Source organism: Leptopilina boulardi, unplaced genomic scaffold (genome assembly GCF_019393585.1).
Source record: "Leptopilina boulardi isolate dan_hultmark-lab unplaced genomic scaffold, ZJU_Lbou_2.1 LbouV2_208, whole genome shotgun sequence".
Taxonomy (NCBI): Eukaryota; Metazoa; Arthropoda; class Insecta; order Hymenoptera; family Figitidae; genus Leptopilina; species Leptopilina boulardi.
Window position 1 is genome coordinate 1,949,473 of NW_026137761.1, and position 19,165 is coordinate 1,968,637.

Consider the following 19,165-nt stretch of genomic DNA (forward strand, 5'->3'; position numbering starts at 1 on the left):
GTTATTTATCAATATTTTTTAATTTTCTTATCGGATTAAAGAAAGAATTAAATATTCCAATTAGTTTAAAAAATATGACGAAAGATTTCTTTTCTTAATTTTAAGATAAATGACTTTTCCGACTTGAAAAATTATAATTGTTATAACTTTACAAAAAAGTTTTTTTTAGCCAAATAAAAAAATACGTGTCGTCTAAAAATCATTAAAAAATATAATTTCGTACATGAAATAAATTTTCAGAACCGAAAAAATTCAGCTTGTCTTATTTGAAATGAACTCAGTCATATAAATTTAAGTTTAGAATTCTTAGGTTATGAAGCGTGGACGAAGTGTGAACTTGAGAAAAATTTATCAACACTTCACTTCATTATACATTTAATCATGGTAAAATCTTAATAAAACGTGTACATTATTTAGAAAAGTGTACAACTTTTATATACATAGATACAAAAAAAATGCTGAAAATTTGTTAAATTATAATGTTAATGCAGCTTTGAAAAAAAGTCATCTTTTGGTCTATTCTCCTCTATGGTTGATTTTTACAACAATTAATTTAATTCTTCAATTCGCAATTAAAACGGAATCTTACATTTTTTGAAATTTGACAATTTCCATTTGCAGTCTCGTCAGTGTCAAGTGGAACATCTCGTCGCGATTCTTGGGACGCTATTGCCAAAACAAAATCTCTTTTATCTTACGGCAGTCTTGAATCTTTGGCGAATTTAACGGGTAACGGAACAACTGAACATATCAGCAGCACGAATTATGTCAATAATAATTATCGAAATGGAAATTCCAATGTTCATCAGAATTCAACAACAAATTATAATTCAACGCAAAAATTCACGACTTCTGAATATGGAACAACACAGAAATATACAATTGAAAGTCAAAATGGACGCACTCATGGAATATTAAAGAATAAAAATAATAATAATCACTATAAGAGTGTCGACGCTATTGATGCTGCACATGAGCGATTTTCTCACAATGGAGTTTCAGAATATAGAACAGTTTATGGAAAAAATTCACTTGCTGCTGGAAATGCTTTGGAGACTTTACCTGTTCACAAACCAACTTCTTTTACACTCGATCCAGAACTCGATGCTAATAATGTCACTGTATTAGTTACAGGTAATGTGATATAATTAGTACTTTGGTAATAATAAATAGCTCTTCGAAATATTTTTTAAAAACAAAAATTCACAAGGATACAAAATTCTTTAATATCTGTTACTTTTTTAAAAATTCTATAACTTCGGTTTTGTCTGATCGATTTAAATCTTAGTCTCCTAAATCTATTCGAATAGGGAAATTTTATGTAAGAACAAGGACAATCTCAATTTTCTAATGTTTTTAAGTATTACATTCAAATGTTTTGCAATTTATTTTAATATTTAGTAAAAAAAAAAAAATACGAGCATTTTTTGATGTAAAATCCATCATCTTTAACTTAGTGGGTTCAATTTTTAAAATTAAATTATAGGTAGTCATTTCATTATATTTAATTGCACGTAAAAAATTTTTAATAAAAAATACATTTTTGTTGGTGATTTGATAGATGTTTCACAATTAAATAAACCAGTCATCAATTTTATAAACAATAAAAGATCTGTATTTTTAGAGATAATTTCAATATTTTAGAAAATCACATTGATGAATAAAATTTTTTACATAATACAAATAAAAGGATTGTACAAAACAAAAATGTCATGCAGTTTTCAATGCTAAAAAGTGATTTCAACAAAAAAATTTTAACCCCATTTTTTCAAAATAAACCCTTATTTTTCATTTTGAAACCCTTTGTCCCTTCTTAAATTTTTGTTTGTTATTTTATTGAAAAGCTGAGATTTTTCCAACACACTATGCAAATATAAAAGTGGGACAACAATAGGGCAAAAATGGCTTCTTAAAAAAAAAATGGGATTACAAATTTTTTGTGGAAAATGGCTTTAAATTTGGGGTGGCTATTTTTTGAAGAATGCCTCATATATGATTTTGCAACCAGACAAAAAAGTAGAAAGTGAATTAGTATCAATTAATATACTTTATCATGTTTTGAATTTAGTTTTATGATTATTTTAGGACCACACGGTAAGTCTCTCTCAGTTCAGAAAACGACACTACGAGGATTGACTTACACAATAACTGCTGACGAAGTTGGTGAACATATCATTCAGGTTATTGTGAATGGACAACATATCAAAGGATCACCATTTAGGTAAAATTTGTTGAGATAAAATTTTTCATTATATTAACGTTTACATTAAGTAATAAAAATATTCACAAGTTTGTAACCCATATTTCAATTATGTCACAGGTCCATGAGTAATTTAATATATATTTTTTTTAAATAACATAATAATGGGTTTACATTGGTTATATAAATTATAAAAAAGTTGAATTTTTTAATAGTAAATTTTTGTAAAAATATTAAAACTCTCTTACAAAATTTTAAATTACTTTATATATTTATTTACAGGTCTCAAGCTTATAATGCTAAGGCTATTCAAGTGGGAAATATTCCGAATGGTGTAATTAATCAGCCAGTCGAATTTGAAAGTAATTAAACAATTAATTAAACATTTTAGAAAAAGACATTCCTTTGAATACCATTTATACAGTATTGCTTTCTTTCAGTCGATGGTTCGAGAGCTGGTTCAGGGAATTTGGAAATCCTCGTTAACGGTGGACATGTGACGAGTTTTGTAAGAGCACTAGGTAGTCAGCGATTTTTGGCTTCTTTTGTACCTCACGAAGCAGTTGTACATTTAGTAGAAATGACTTTTAATGGCGAAACAGTACCAGGTAAGTTTATGCATTAAAGATTCAATTTTATTCTTAAAACATGTTCATTTCTTATAAGAAAAAAATTTGAAATTGAAAAGTTTATCATTATTTAAAGGAGTACAGCAAATATTTGCAAGTCAAAGTGAATTAGACTTTATAGCCTTTGAACAAAATTATTCAGTTAGAAAATATGTTAATGATTTAGAAAAATTCAATTTATTGATGAAACATAATTCGCTAATGTAAAATATTTATTTACGAAAAAACATTACAAGTAGACGAGAGTTTAAGTTTAACTAAATTTTTGAAAAACTCAAGTTTTCAACATTTACACTTAATTTGAATTTGAAGTTGAAGTATTTAATTTATTACGCTAAATTCAAAATTTGACATTTTTGAAAGTGAGGTCAGATTTGGGTTAACAATTTTCAACAGTTGAACTGCCCTTATTGAATCCGCCACTTTGAATTTTTTAAAACTGACATCAGATTCGTAATCAGCGACCCCGAAAACCCCCCGAGAAACTTTTGTTTTAAAAATGTCACTTTAATTGACATTTTAGATCCGACAACTTGAATTTAAAAAGAAATATATGCCGTCATGTTAAAAGTTAGACATTTTGCCGCGCTATTTTTACCCTTCAAAAATATTCCAATGCCAAAAAATTCTTAAAAATTAAAAATTGTTTTTTGCTACAAAAAAAGACATGAAAAATTTCAAAATACGTCCCACTCAATAATTGATTAGTCCTGCGAAAGGATTGTACAAATAAAAATAATAAAAAAAATAATTTACAGAATTATTGAGAATTAGTCTTTTATCATTATAAAATCAAAGTTATTTTCTTTTTACTTATTGTTGGTAATAAGGATTGTTGAAGAAAATGTTGAATTGAATTTTTAAATAATTCAAAGACTTTATCACTTTTATTAATACAAAAGAATTAATGCATCTAATGATGAAATTTAATTATAAGTTACTCAATGAAATAGAACGAGTATTTTTTTTAAACAAAATACAGATTAATAACATTATTTCAATTTTATGTTTTATTTGCTAATAGATTGAAAGATGTGTCTAAAAAGCTCTATAAAATAAAGGAAACAAATTTACAAAAAAGCATAAAATTTTGTTCCTCCCTGTGAGACCTGAAGTTTAAGGGGACATTCCAGCTCAAAACGGGGGAAAAAAGGCTTTTTTAGGATGTATTTCTAAAAAAAACCATTACATTTATTCAGAAATTTTTGTTTACATGTTATAAATAACTTATTGAAGAATATGTAAAAAAAAATTTTTTCACTTGTAGTCCAAGATGGCGGGGATGTACAACGTTTTCAAAAAATGTTGATTTTTTCATGGGGGGATCGATTCCGAGATTTCTACAACAGATAGAGACTTAAATGGATGGAACCTCAAAAACTGGAAATTTTCTTTTTCCTTTTTTTCTATAACAGAAATACTGAATAAAAACATGTTTTTTTCAAGTTTTGGGAAAAAAGAACCCTAAAAAAAAGAAGGGAACGAAAATTCCACTTTTTTGAGGTTCCATCCATAGAGAAAGATCTAACGAAGAAAATGTTTTTTATTTTATGTCTCTATCTGTTGTAGAAATCTCGAAATCGATCCCCCCATGAAAAATGAACATTTCTGAAAATGTTGTACATCGCCGCCATCTTGGACTACAAGTGAAAAATTTTTTTTTTTCATATTCTTCAATAAGTTATTTATAACATGTAAACAAAAATTTCTGAATAAATGTCATGGTTTTTTAAGAAATACATCCTAAAAAAGCCTTCATTTTCCCCATTTTGAACTGGAATGTCCCCTTAAAAAGAATATTGTATACAGCTTTTGTGAGTATTCACGAAAATGTGATGTGTTTACACACATTTACACATTCACATATAAGCGCGAGCACTTGTGAAAAATATTTTCTAAAAATGTTATTTCTGTATAATTGCGGAGGTCAAAATTCCTAAAGATATGAAAAGAAATTAAATTTGAAAATTTTTTGTATTTACAAAACTTATTTCCTCTAAGAAGAAACAATTTAACAAACTTTCTTTTATGAAAAATGATAAAGAATCATGAATTGTGAACAAAATTATCGATTTCCCGCAGTTTTAAAAAACATTTACCCATTTTATTGTTCGAAGTTTCATATTTAAAAATATATAAACATTTATTTATATTATATATATATATATATATATATATATATATATATATATATATATATATATATATATATATATATTACAATACACGCAGCTTCTACATTTGCAATTATACTTTTCTCAGGAATTTCCTGGTGAAAGTTACACGCGTGTCATGTCATTTGTTGCTCATATTCTTCTAGTGATATCATAGTGTCGTCGTCGTTGTCGCTGCTCAAGCTATTGCAGGTTCATTGACACAAATATTCATGTTTTATTACTTTATGTCCAATATTTCTAAGCATATTTTCATAATTATGAAATATTTTTCAAAAAGCTTAAAATGTAAATTATAAATTCTTGAGAATGTTTTATGAAAAAGTTGTAAAAAGATTTGTGAATAATTCAAAGTTTTGTCTATTCCCGTGTGGGATTTTTCCACATAAAAAATTATACAAGTTGATAAATTTTTTTTACACTAGATTTATAAAAACATTTCTAAATATTTTCAAATTTTTGCTCAGAGTAACCATAAAAAAACTCAAATTAATATTAATAATTATTATTGAAACAAATTCTTCTTAAATTATTTTTATTAAAATTTTCGATACAATTTTCTTCATTACTTTTTTTATCTCAAAAGAAACATTAAAATTGTTTTAAAATAATAAAAATACGACAAGATTGAGATTAGCGATTAGTTTTGAAAATGTCGTTTTCTTAGTTTAGTATAATAACGAGCCACAGCAGAATAATAGTGAAAGATTCATCCTTTCCAACGGAACCAATCACTTTTCGATTCATCTTCAAATAAATTGTTCAGATTACAAAATGTTTTCTATGGTTAAATCTTTTGATTATAAAATTTTCTTCTACTTTAGATTATGAGATTTTGAAGAAAAATATAATAAGAATGACAAAATCGACAAAATTAAATAAACTGAAGATGTACAAGACAGGAATGCTGCAAGCGGGTCATCTTTCTCTTCTATTATTTTGCACGTCTCGTGTTCAGTGGCGTAGAACCGTCGAGGACAGAAGAGGAAGTTGCCCCTCGAGAGTCAAATTCCGTATTTTGCCTCTCTCTTTTTCTTTCCCAGACAAAATTAAAAGGTGCCGCCGGGCATTGCAATTTTAACTCTTTAATGTATCGTAGAAAATGTTAATTTTCCCAAAATTGAGGTCGGAGTGTAATACATATATTTTCGAAAATTGTTTCGTCCCCTTTCTATTTTTAAATCGTTGGACAATTTTTTGATGAGAAATTAATTAATTTTAATGAAATAATTATGTCAATTACATAATGTACTTGATTGAAATAAAGATTATTTGATATAATAGTGAAATATTTAAATTGAATAAACTTTTTTTTCAAAATGTAAGTCGTCTTTCTGACAGGTCATTGACTTACGATTTCACACATGGTATGATGCGCGTGTAACACTGACCTACATTAAGACTCGTGATTTTCTTGGCTTTTTCTCGCCCCTTTCCAATCACAAATCATCCATGTACATATATACATGTTGGGATGATCTTTCGCCTCCCACGCTGTTAGAATTATTGTGGTGACGGTGAATCGCAATGTTGCACTTGTTTGTATTCACGTCTCCTGATATGAGCAGTTACGTGTCCAGTTATAAGTATGGTATGCATTTTATGATTACATTTTCTACTTTTACGGTGTTCCGGAAGTGAGGAATGTTACCTTCCATAGATTGTTTTAGACTAAACTATATCTTTCTATTTTTATTAAAAAGATGTGTTTCAACGATGGAATATATTTTTTTTTAATTCAATTACAACCTTATGACATTAATATAAAATATGACAAATTTTCTTTTTATTTCAATAAATGAAAGATGAAACTTTTACAATTGCCCCAGGTATAAGCTATTGCTTAGAATTTATGCTGCCCACTCAATAATTAAAGTATTATATGCTTTATGTTAATTTTATTTTAAACATTTGAAATTGCAGAAAAACGCAATTATACCTGATAAGTGTTTCACTTCCGAAATTGTTGAGAAAATTGGTCCAACACGTGTATTAAAATGTTCTTTACAGTAGAAAATATAACACAACTTTACCTCTGAGGAATTCACTTAAACTTTCAACACCTGCTGAATGTACAAAATCACGTACATAAAAAATACCAAACAATTACTTTTTTATATTTTTATCTCGTACACTGAAAGAAAATTCATACTACTAAGTATTAAACTCATATTAGAGTTTAATATAAATGTTACAATTTAGGGAAAAAGTGCACCTATACTGATTACTACTACAGTTTTTATGAAAATATATAATGAATTTAAGAGTAACTATTATTTTAAGAAATAAGAATTAGTATATTTATTTTAAAAATTAGTATTTTCTTTATGAATTCACAGAATACGAAATATTATAATAAATAATTTCACAAAATAGTAAGAAAAATAACATATATCCGTATACTTATTTCACATTTTGTAAAACTTTATATTAAAAGTCACGGATTTTCCCGAGAGACTACGAATTTAACCGAAGTTCTGTCTGTTTGCGGCTTCGTGTCCTACTCGAACTTCTACGACTTGATCCGATTTTCGAAAGTGTTGTTAACCAGCAGAACGTACCTAATTTATTTTCAATTTATAAAAAATGTTTTATTAAAGTTATTTAATAATAATAAATTTATTATTAATTATTAAATTTATTATTATTTTTATTAATTTTTATTTTTTGATGTCATCTTTACAATTATTTAATTTTTATTTGCAATAAAAATTTTTATAACAATCATAATTTTTAATCTGAAAAAAAAGAAAAATCTATATAAACAATTAATAATAAAAATGAACCCAGCGTAACCTCTATAAAATTACACCATTGGCACTAGTAAACTATTTTTTATTGTTAAGTTATTATAAGTAAACTTCTTTCTCGCAAGTGGTAAAAATATTCAGTAGTTAGTATATAAGAAAACGATATATGCCGACCCCCAGCGAAATTTATCGTTATGCGTATAGAATTGTAAGTGTAGGTTTCGTTGCGATCGTGTAATGTCTATGTATAAGCGAAATGAACGTGCGTGTTCATTAGTATGTGTATTAACCTGTATCATAAGTGTGAATGTGTTGTTCCTAGTCTCACTCCTCTTCCTCCCGAGAATTAACGGAAACGTCCGACAGTTTCCGCTTTTTTTCCCTTTTCTTCCGACATTCTGAATTTTTCGTATAAAGTTTTACAAATATTAGAACGCTACATTCCATATAATGCAACAACTCTATGAGAATTTAATATAATATTTTCAAATATTGGTAATCTTTTTACGTTCTTTCTACAATAATTATTAATATTTGAAAAAAGATTTTAAGTTGGAACTTTAATATAAAGTATATTGAATTTTAATAAAAAGTACACTTTTCCCTAAATTCTAAAAGAATATATTAAAATGTAATACGCATTTTGTTATTTTTTCCTATGAAATTTCTTTCAGTGTATGAGAGGAGATATTTTTAAAATTTTATTTTATTGATGAAATATTTGGAATTTAGTAAAAATTGAAGCACTAAAATTTTGTAATATTTCACCGAAAACCAGTATAGAATTATCACTGATTATCTATTTATTTTATTCAATGAAAAGTTAACGGAAATTCGTAAACTAATTTCTTGTTTGTCGCCCCCGTGTTGAACAGATAAGAAGCGATCGTTAGTGATCGGTTGACATACTTTTTCAGTAAGTCTTTCAAATTATTTTCAATCAAATCAAGCGATTTTAAGTATGTAGGTATATTTAACTTTTTTTTAAAACTTTTTTTCTGATTAATTAAAAAATTAGGAATAAAATGATATAAGCAACATATAGGTGTGTTCACAAATTTAAAAATTGAATTTTTTTTTGTCAAAGTCTAGGTACATGTTTTTTTAGATTTGCCCATATAGATACAGTAAGACCTTGTAAACTTTTTTCGCGAAAAAAATTACAATTGAACTATGTTACATATTATTGTTGACGCATGCTGCATGGTACAAATAACTCATCTGTTACATGCTATAATCACGAAAATTTCTCAGATTCCTACAAAATTGCCCTTGGAATAAAGACTAAATTGAAAGCTATTATTTACCTCTAGAATTTTTCTATTGTAAATATCGAGAAAATCGATCGATCTAGAAGATTAAAAAAAAAGACAATGTTTCTTTTTTGTGGCTTATCAGTTAAAGAGCAGGGGTAGTGAAATTTCAACTTGTAGAGATTTATGTAAGTTAAGAGGTACCAATTTTTATTCTGTTATTTACAGGGAAAAGTCAGAGAATTTCATTCAAAGTCAGGAAAATTTCTATAAATTTATTTTAAGAATTTTAATTTGTTTGTGAATTAAAAAAATTTTTTAATCTAACAAGACTTAAATGGTTTTTATCGACATTTTTAGTATCATTTGAAATTAATTTATTCTTAAATATGTCAGTAACCATATTTTTGTCCCAAAAAGGCAGAAATAAGGTTAGTAAAAAGTCAGGGAAAAGTCGGAATTTTTTTCTCAATTTTTGTTAGACACCCTGAACATATGATAAATTGTTTGTCGAACGTTTTTCCCATATTCAAATATTTTTACTCTTTTGTTTTCTTAATAGTGTTTATGTCTCGGGTGTAATAATTTTATGTGAAACTTTTACTCCTTTAATGCTTTACGGAACTGTAGCACAGAAAATTAAAAGGCATTAAAATAAGCTGCAACGCTTATTATTTTAATCCAATTTTGATTATTTTAATCCATTTTGGTATTAAAATAAGTAAAATTGGATTAAAAATAATAAGCGTTGCAGCTTATTTTAATGCCTTTTAATTTCCTGTGAGTTTTTCATGAGAAAAAAATTCTCAGACAAAATAATTAACTTTCTGTAAGTCTTTGAATGGTCACCTGTCAATTTCTCCTCTTACTGCAAAAACGCGATGAAAGAAAGGAATTCAAGTATTACAAGTATGCATATAGCATATCCGTTTCTACAGGGTTTAAATAGAGGGCTACTTTATGATAAATTGGCATAAAATAGGAATATGCTCGAAAAAATCACACTCTCTTTACAAATAGATAATAAATATTTATTAAATAATTATTTGATTTAAATAAATGCTAAATAAATAGGCTAGTAGGCTGTGAGACAAATATACGTTTATTTAATTCAAATATATTATATTTGGTTGAAATAAAATATTACTCTTGATGCAGTTTCTTTAGAAGCAAGTAAATTTTCTGGGCCACATTTATGTTTATTTATCTGTTGCATAACATTTTTCAATTCATGCTCTCAAAACACATATTACAAGAATATACATTTATATACTTTAACTTTGTCAACACTTTCTTTTAAAATTTACTAATATTTATTTCAATGTTATACTATATAACTCTCTTTTAAATTTGTACCAAAAGGAAACAAAATATTTATTAAAAATGCAAAAACAATGTTATTATACAAATAAATGTAAACAATAACAGTTTTAAAATAAAAAAATAATTTCTATAAATATATGCATATCTAGTGATAGTAAAATAGGAACAATAATTTGTAAAATAAATTAAACTTTAGAAGATAAAGAAATGTAACTTAATTTGTCTACAAGATAATAATTAATTATTATTTCTTGAATTAGTTTATTCACTTACAAATTTAAAATATTTTTAAAAGTTCTATGAAGTTTGAAATAATTATTTTTTAAAAAATGTCATGGCTTGTTTTCACTCTTATAACGTAGTCCCTGAACCACATAAAATTGTTCCTCCCATTCGAGTTGGTCCATGATATTCTAAAGAATTAATTTCTTTTATTACTATACCTAACATCAACCTATTGGTTAGTGATAAAATATACATTTATTTTTTAAGATGTTAAGGGCCAAGTCGAATAGCTAGGAGAATTTCATGTAGCATTTTACATGCCTGCGGCTCAATTTGTGTCACTGGGAGCGGTGATTTGAATGCTTTCTGGAGCCGCAGAGAACGGATCTCTATTTATGCATTTTCTCTATAGATAACAGCTGGATAGAGGCGTGCGTTTATTCATTTTATCCCATATTTCATGTAATTCAACTGACACGTTCCTTTCGTAATTCATTCAAATATTCCTGCTATTTTGTCACTTTTTGCCTGCAGAAACGGCCAAAAAAAATGTCCACATATTTCACAAATATATATACTATTTTGGATCAGAATTTCTCAAATGGATCATCTAAAATTTTGCAAAAAGTAATTCATTTTCAATGTTTTGTTAAAATATTATACCAAAAAACTTTTTTGTTTAAGTTATAACAAAAAAAAAGTTATTGAAATATTTTTTTAAATCGTTTATTTATTAAAAAAGTTAATAAAAAAATGTGCGGTCATCATGTTCTATATATAAAATTAAAAAATTGTTTTATATTAACATTTTATTGTTAATCTTGACTGACTTTTTGACAGCAATTAGTAAAACATATCTAATTTTCAATGGAAAAATATAATAAGTGAAAAATAGTTAAATTTAACTATAATTGAATTGGCTTAATTCATCTTTAGTTATTTAATTAACGTAACCTGAAAGTGAATTTAACTAATAATTAGTTATTTTTAACTAATTCAAATTTAGAGATTACAGTTTATAAAAATTGATACAGACTTTTGAAACAATAATTTATATTCTTTTAGCGGAAATGTTGTTTATTCAATATAGAATATTTTTTTCAAATCTGGGCTCTAATCATTTGATTTTAAATCAGCTTTCTATATATGTGTTGAATATCCTTTTCTTGTATACAATCTCTTATAATCATCAATAGATTAGTTAACCTGTTGACGATTGATCGTTAATTGAAATATTTGCTCATGATTGCACTGATGAACTAGTTGGAATTTAGCAACTGAATCACTTGAGTAACATTTTCACTGAAATACAGTCGAATTATTACTGATTTAAACAGTCAAATCTACATTATCGTTAATTGGTAAAACAGATTTAACTGTTAATCAGTAAAGAATTCTACTAATTTTCAGTGAAATATGGCTCAAAACGAACCATTTACAATTTTTGTATATGTAGAAATATTTCTATAGAAATATTAATTTTAAATATAATCATGTTTAATTTATTTTGTAAGAAAGAAATGTTAGATTGTAAACGCATTTATAGTTACGACAGTTTCATTGATAAAAGTTTAGATTGGTTTAAATCTCCTTTATATAATACATATGTATATGATGACACTTGTAACAACATAAACCTAAAAAATATAAATATATATCTATATAAAAGAATGTCTAGAATTCCAATAAATTTAGGTATTTTTCAACATTTTTTGAATATTTTGGAAGTAGCATATTACACGATCGATGATCCGTTATGCTGGGGAATGCAGCAGTGATCAACTATATATATCTATATAGTCTCTTCCTTTTAAGCTTGAAAGAATGTTTTAGTGAGAGATGTATTTAATATTGCAATTACTTTTTTTAACAAACAAATTAAAGAAATTAAAAAGTTTGTTAACTACTTTCTAAATGATTAAAAAGAATTTTTTTTTATTATAAAGTTTATATTAAATTACATTTTTTTATTTTAATGAACATAGTAATTTATAAAATTTAATAAAAAGTTATCAATTAGTTATTTGAGATATTTATTTTTGAATATAGTTATTATAAAAGAATTTCAAATGAAAAAAAATCTAAACATTTTAACAGTTAATTACAGCGTTTTGATATATTTACTTTTAATGTGAAATGATTTATTAAATGAATATTTAACTCTCATAAGTAAAATTGATCTTTGCTTGTTTATATTGCGGTTGATTATTTTGCTTTTTTTATTTTTTCCGGACATAAGGGTGTCCATTTGCATCCGACCTGAGGGTATTAAAATACGTGGATCTGGTATCTTGAATAAGAATTTATTATAAAGGCTGATCATGGGCTGTAGCAGGTCGGCCAAGCAAGAAACGGATGGGAGTTCAGTACCGTATCAGCAGATAACTGCCTCATCCTCATTTTGAAAATTTGTTTCTTAACCGGATTTTATTACATTTCAATTCACTTGACACGATAATTAGAAACTATTTTGTCTTTTGCCTTTAATTTTTATTTTTAATTTAAATATTGAAAAATTTTAATAAAATTATATTTATATAGTGACCCCACTAAAACTTTTACTTATTATTAATTTTATATTAAAAATAATAACGTATTTAGTCAAATAATTTGATAAAAATTGCTTCTTTACAAAAGCAAGCTCATGCGGGAATAAGAAACAAAAAAAAATTTATTGAATGAACGTAATTTTATAAATAGTTTAAGTGAAGGTGAGCTTAAATACTTTGAACTATTAGTACCCTACTAACACGCTTTCCATATAATGACAAGCGTTTTATTACCTTTAGAGCGCGAGGAATAAAATGTCTTGTCGGATATAATTTCTTCGTTTGTGACTATATTTAATTCATTTTGCTTGTAGAATGAATACATTACTGTTCTAAATTCCGTTCATATGACACAGAGATGGCAAATCTTGCTATAATCTTATAATTATTCAGTAAACATTTTCTTGCTCTTTATAAGTATTGTAACGCCCCTGCGTTGACTGAATCTTGTATAAATTTTTACCGTAATTTTATTGGGTTCTATTTTAGAATCCTTTTCCAGAAACTGTTCATATTTTCTAGTACATCTTCTTTAAAATTCATCAATTTATTGTTTTTCATATAGTTTATTGGTTTATGAATTCAGAATATTTTTACAAGCCCTATAAAGTTTGAAATTATATTGTTTAGAAAGTATTCAATATATAATTTTGAAACGATTTTTTTTAATTTGAGAGAAATATTTATTTAAGACGAAAAGGGGAATTTTTTTATTTTTATGGTTTTATTAAATTAAATAAAATTCGAATTTTTATTATGCTTGTCCCTTCTCTACCAAAAAAATCATTAACTTATATGACAGAAAAGGACTTTGTTTGTTTTTGTTGGCGTAGAAAGTGTTTAATTAAAAAAAGAAAATTTCGACCAATTTTTAGAATACAATTTACCTTTATGTGAGGCAAAATTGCTGAAGTGATCAAACTGAAAAAAATTTTCAAATTAGGCTGAAACTTGCACATAATTTAGCCCTAAGACTTCAACCACCAAGTTAAACTTTTCAATAAAATGTAAACAGTGGATTTTTGAAAAGTCGTAATTATTACCCAGGTGGAAAAGTTCCCGGTAGTGACTACCGGTAACTTTTCCACCTGGGTATATATGTCAATTTCAAAATTTAACCCTTTTTTTGAAAATCAAAAATTTTTTTGTTTTCGTTATATTAATTCTGTAATTAATATCTCAAAAATGAAAAGAAATATTTTTTTTATTTTTTTTTTTTTTTATTAAAAGCATACATCTTAGGTTTCATTTTAAGACAAAATAATAAAGAATAAATAATATTTTTTTTAAAAGATAAAGACAAAAATATTTGTGTTTTTCAAAAAAGGATTAAATTTTGAATTTTTTAAAATAAATATTACACCATTCAAAAGAGCAGGAAAAACCTTTCGAAAACATATAGGTCAAATTTTTTTTAACCTTATTATATAATAGTTTCGACTTTTCAAAGAATCGACTGTTGACACATTTTATGCTGGATCACTTGAGAAATTTTGCCCTATATTTTTCTTATTTTGAAATTATCGTATTTTTATTTTTCAATAAACATAGGACTATTGGTTAATTATATATTATTATTTTGTTAATTTTCATAATTTTAGAAAAAAATATACTAACAACTATGTAGTATAGTAATTTTTATAGTAATTTGAAAAAGTGAACGATAGTAATAACTTATTTTAAATATATATTGATATATTAGTTTTACAATATTAATATTTAATAATATGAGAACTCATTATTTGAACAGTAGACATCTATAATTATAATTTTGTTGTACTTCTGAGAGAAAATGAATAAAAAGTGATTTTATAAAAATGAATTCTGGAAGAAAGTAAATTGATACTTATCTGTATACACGACAGAATATTACATTCAATGAAACAATAATTATGAAATCAATTGCAATCTAAACGGAAAGTAAAATTTGATATATACCTATACATTTGGAGGATATATTCATCATTCAGTTTAGGTATATAGTAATTATGAAAATTCTTTGAAACTAGAGTTTTAATATATGTACAAGCCTTTAACTTATTAATCATCTTTTTGCTTTATATAAAAAAAATAATACTGTTTTTCACTATCTATACTTAACTATCTTATTTTAATTTATAATTATACCTAATTATTCATAGTTAAAAAATAGTGTCTAAATTGAAAAAAGTTTTAATGTCAATTTACAGCTATAAAAAGTGTTGCAAAAATAAATTTTTATGTTTTATTTAAAAAATATAACAAACTAAAATTTAAAATAGGAAACGTTTTTAAAATTACAGGAATTAAAAATATAATTATAAAAAGAAACTGCCTACTCGAGAAGCATGTTGATTACAACTAAACGGAATTTACAAATTTTCCACGTTAATTATTTAATTAAATTATAATAATTGAGTGTACCCAAGAATGAGACGGCCCTGGTTTGAGATCGGAGTGGCGGACCGTCGTCGACCACAGTCGTCTCGTCGTTCGACTAGGTTGAGTTCGAGACTCAAGATTTCCGGACGCCTTTTATATTCTATTCTATATGTGTCATATTATTTTTTTTCCTTTTCGTGTATTTTCAAAATTGTTAATAATTTTTCATAAGGTTAAATTTTAGTGTCCAGTGTGGATACACGCGTAGTGAAAATGGATCGTGGTAGATCGATCGGCCATCGATCACTGGTCGGCTCTATGACCATCGATCGCCAAGAAAAAACGAAATTCTTCAACGTGCTCTTCTGAGATCCGTTCTGTGCTTTGTGGCTCTTGTTCGTGCGTATATGAATGCAAAACTTGTACGTGTACGTCACACGACATACAAAAAAGGAATTCGACAAAAATTTTCTGTTTCAAATTTAATCTTTGACCGTGATTTTTTTTCTTTTTTTTTTATTCTTCTTTAGTTTCTTTTTAGGATTTTCAGGTTAATCTAGAGCGAAAGGTGATCTTATTGGTAAATATTTTAAATAAATTCTCTTGCGTGGCAAATATAAATATTATGTATTTAAAAAAAAACGTCAAAAGCATTATTTTATTCATCTAAAGCATTGATTTAATTTAATGAATTAATTCATTGTTGACACAATTGCAACAAATAATGTATTCAATATGTCTTGAATTAAATTCTTCTTGAACAAGATTTAAAATTTTTTTCATTTTTCTTATGTAAATTTTATTCGATTTATAAAACATTAACAGTTAATTAATTAAACTATTCATCTGATCTAAATAATCTTTTTAATAGATTCATAATATTTTTTAGTAAAAAAAACATTTATTGTCTATAATGGATAATTTTGAATTTTTGTTTTTTTAGAGTTTATAAATTATTATTATTTACTATTTGTGCAAAATTATAATTATAATAACAATTACAAGAGAATATAAACAGGGATTTAAAAAACAAGTTACGAAAATGAAAGGAAAGATAGGAAGCTTATGAGATTAGTGGACGGAAAATTAAGAAATTTCAGTTTCCAGGATGTTTCGGTTTTATTATTTTGATCTGCGAATTATGTACAGGGTTTGATTCTATTAAAAGTGAAAGCTGCTACTATTTTTGTAAAACTAATCATAATTCTTGATTTTTAAATTTCAGTTATTAAAATTAGATTTTGCAAACCATTTTCGCAATTGATTTGATTGTCAAATATATATATATATATATATATATATATATATATATTTGGTAAAAAAAACTTTTGCGGATCAGGCTAATTTATTGTTTTAAACTTTGATCAAATTGCTTTATACTTTGTAATGATTTATTTGTTTATTTATTTTAATGATAATAAAATGTGTTAAAAATATAATTGAATGTGTATAGAAAATAATTTTATTTTAGCAAATATGTTAAAATTGCAAAAAAATTTACAAAAAATATTTAATACAAATGTTACATTAACATTGTTGATTTAAAATGTTAAGTATTCAGTTCTAATGACCTTGAATTTTTATGATTATTGTTCACTGTCAAATGGCGTGATAAATTACTTTCAAATTTGACTTAAAAAGAAGTCAAGGTTCTCAAATTATTCTAAATATTGCAAATTATTTCATACTTTTTTAGAAATTTTGTCATTTAAGAAATATTATGGTTTTATTTCATTCTTTTCAAAAAACATTGTATTTTATGAAATTAATTTAAAAAATCATGATTTCGTCAAATTTATTTAAAATATAAATAGCTATAGGCAGATAATCAGTTTATGTATGGGATAAAATTTTAGCAAGTATCGCTTGAAAAATTTTAGTCCATACTTTGTATGCTACACTGTAAAAAAATCGACGAGTTGTGATTGAAATTTTTGAATTTAAAAATCGACTCGAAAATTAAATAATGAAACACAGATTTTTACACCAGAAATTGAAAAAAAGAGGTGTGGATTTATAACTTCCTTCTATGTATGTTAATTTTAATTATCAGTTGACGTCATTTGATGATAACTCGTAACGAGCGAATTGATTGTTAGTTCGAAAATTTAACTCGTTTTTCTTCAATCCTTTTTTTTACTGCGTGTGCATATAATTATAAAGAAAAAGTGTGAATAATATTTTGTGAAAGACATTTTTCTTATTAGATATTTATTTCAGGATCACCTTGGCGAGTAGGAATCATGCCTGGTCCAAAAATGTCAGTCGTGGGTGATTCCGTCAGGCTGGTTCCTGCTGGAAGTCCCGCGTTATTTGAACTCTCGGCCCTTGGCTTTAGTAGCAGTGAAATTGACGTGCAAATTACAAGTAAGAAATGTTGCAGTTTAATTTAAAAAATACATAAAACAATTTATGGTGATGTTAGATGCGATGTTGTTTGTTTATTTTTAAACATTTAAATTAAACAATAATCAGTTTATTCAGTAATAAATTAAAAAAAAATTTATTGCAATGTTTTTCGAAACTGGATTAAAAGTTCATTTTAACAAAATGTTATTTTAAAAGAACAGGTTTGTTTTTTTTATTTCAAGTAAATAAATTCTTGGTTCAATAAAGTAGAGAAATCAGTCTTTAGGCTGAGAATTATGAAATGAGTCTGACGAATTTGATGATTGCAGCACCAACAAAACGACATATCACTGCACGAATTGACGAAGAGCCAGGGCGATCAGGAGAGTTTCGGGTTCAGTTCACTCCGACCGAGGTTGGGAGTCACCTGGTGGAAGTGAGCATCGCGGGACAAAAGTTACCGGCAGGACCTCTCGTCGCCAAAGTCTACAATAGCAATCTCATTCAAGTTACTGACGTACCTAGTGCTGTAGTAGGACATGCCTGCCAATTTAGAGGTACTCTTACAAAATAATTTTTCACCATTTTCAGGCTATTCAAATATCAATTAATAAATCCTGAAAATATTTCTTATTGCGATTTTCCAATTCATGGTAGCAAATAAGGTGCTATAAATTTTGATTTTTGGGTGTGCGAACATTTTTTTTAATATTTAATACCCAATCAACGAAAAATTCAAGTATTGGGCACCAACCAAAACTAAAATGCATACTGTAAAATAAAATTATGTATGAGTTTTGATATCCATACCATATATTTCCGACAATTATTTTATAAAATTTTCTGTATTTACCTTCGAATATAAATTTTAAAGTCATTTTTCACGGAAGAAAGATTACTTTGACAACTATGAAAGAAAACTTAAAAACATTGATTCTATTGACTCAAGCTTGAATTTATCACAATTTTTCATCGATTTAAAAATTATTTAGTAAAAATTTCAATAACTCTGACTTTAAATTATAGTGTAAAAAGGTTTCTATTTGACGTAAAACTAATTATATATCGTGATTTTTATTGGTTTTTTAGTAAGGAAAACAATAGTTTTACTGATTTTTTGATAAAATAAAAAAAAGTTAAAAAAACTTGCAAAAACGAAAAAAAAAATTTGCCAAATTTGTCTTTTTTTAAAAAAATGTTGTAGTTTTTCGAAAATTTGACTATTTTAAAAATATCGATCAGGTGAATTGAAAGGTGAATAGAGATATACATATTAGTTTTTTATCACCTATTATTATTTGTAAATAATTCACCTTTTCACCTATTTTAAAGAAAAAAGGTACTGTGATCTC

At 26.0% G+C, this 19,165-nt stretch overlaps 1 protein-coding gene across 2 annotated transcripts in view; it reads left to right on the forward strand.

Moving 5' to 3' along the window:
* The window catches only part of LOC127278607 (filamin-A), a 60,342-nt gene that overhangs the window by 19,599 nt on the left and 21,578 nt on the right, over positions 1 to 19,165 (forward strand). For both annotated transcript variants that reach the window (XM_051300404.1, XM_051300405.1), the window contains exons 12-17: positions 622 to 1,134; positions 2,086 to 2,221; positions 2,483 to 2,562; positions 2,641 to 2,808; positions 17,685 to 17,831; positions 18,143 to 18,370. In XM_051300404.1, the coding sequence (XP_051156361.1) occupies positions 622 to 1,134; positions 2,086 to 2,221; positions 2,483 to 2,562; positions 2,641 to 2,808; positions 17,685 to 17,831; positions 18,143 to 18,370 (1,272 nt within the window). The remainder of the gene's footprint in view (positions 1 to 621; positions 1,135 to 2,085; positions 2,222 to 2,482; positions 2,563 to 2,640; positions 2,809 to 17,684; positions 17,832 to 18,142; positions 18,371 to 19,165) is intronic.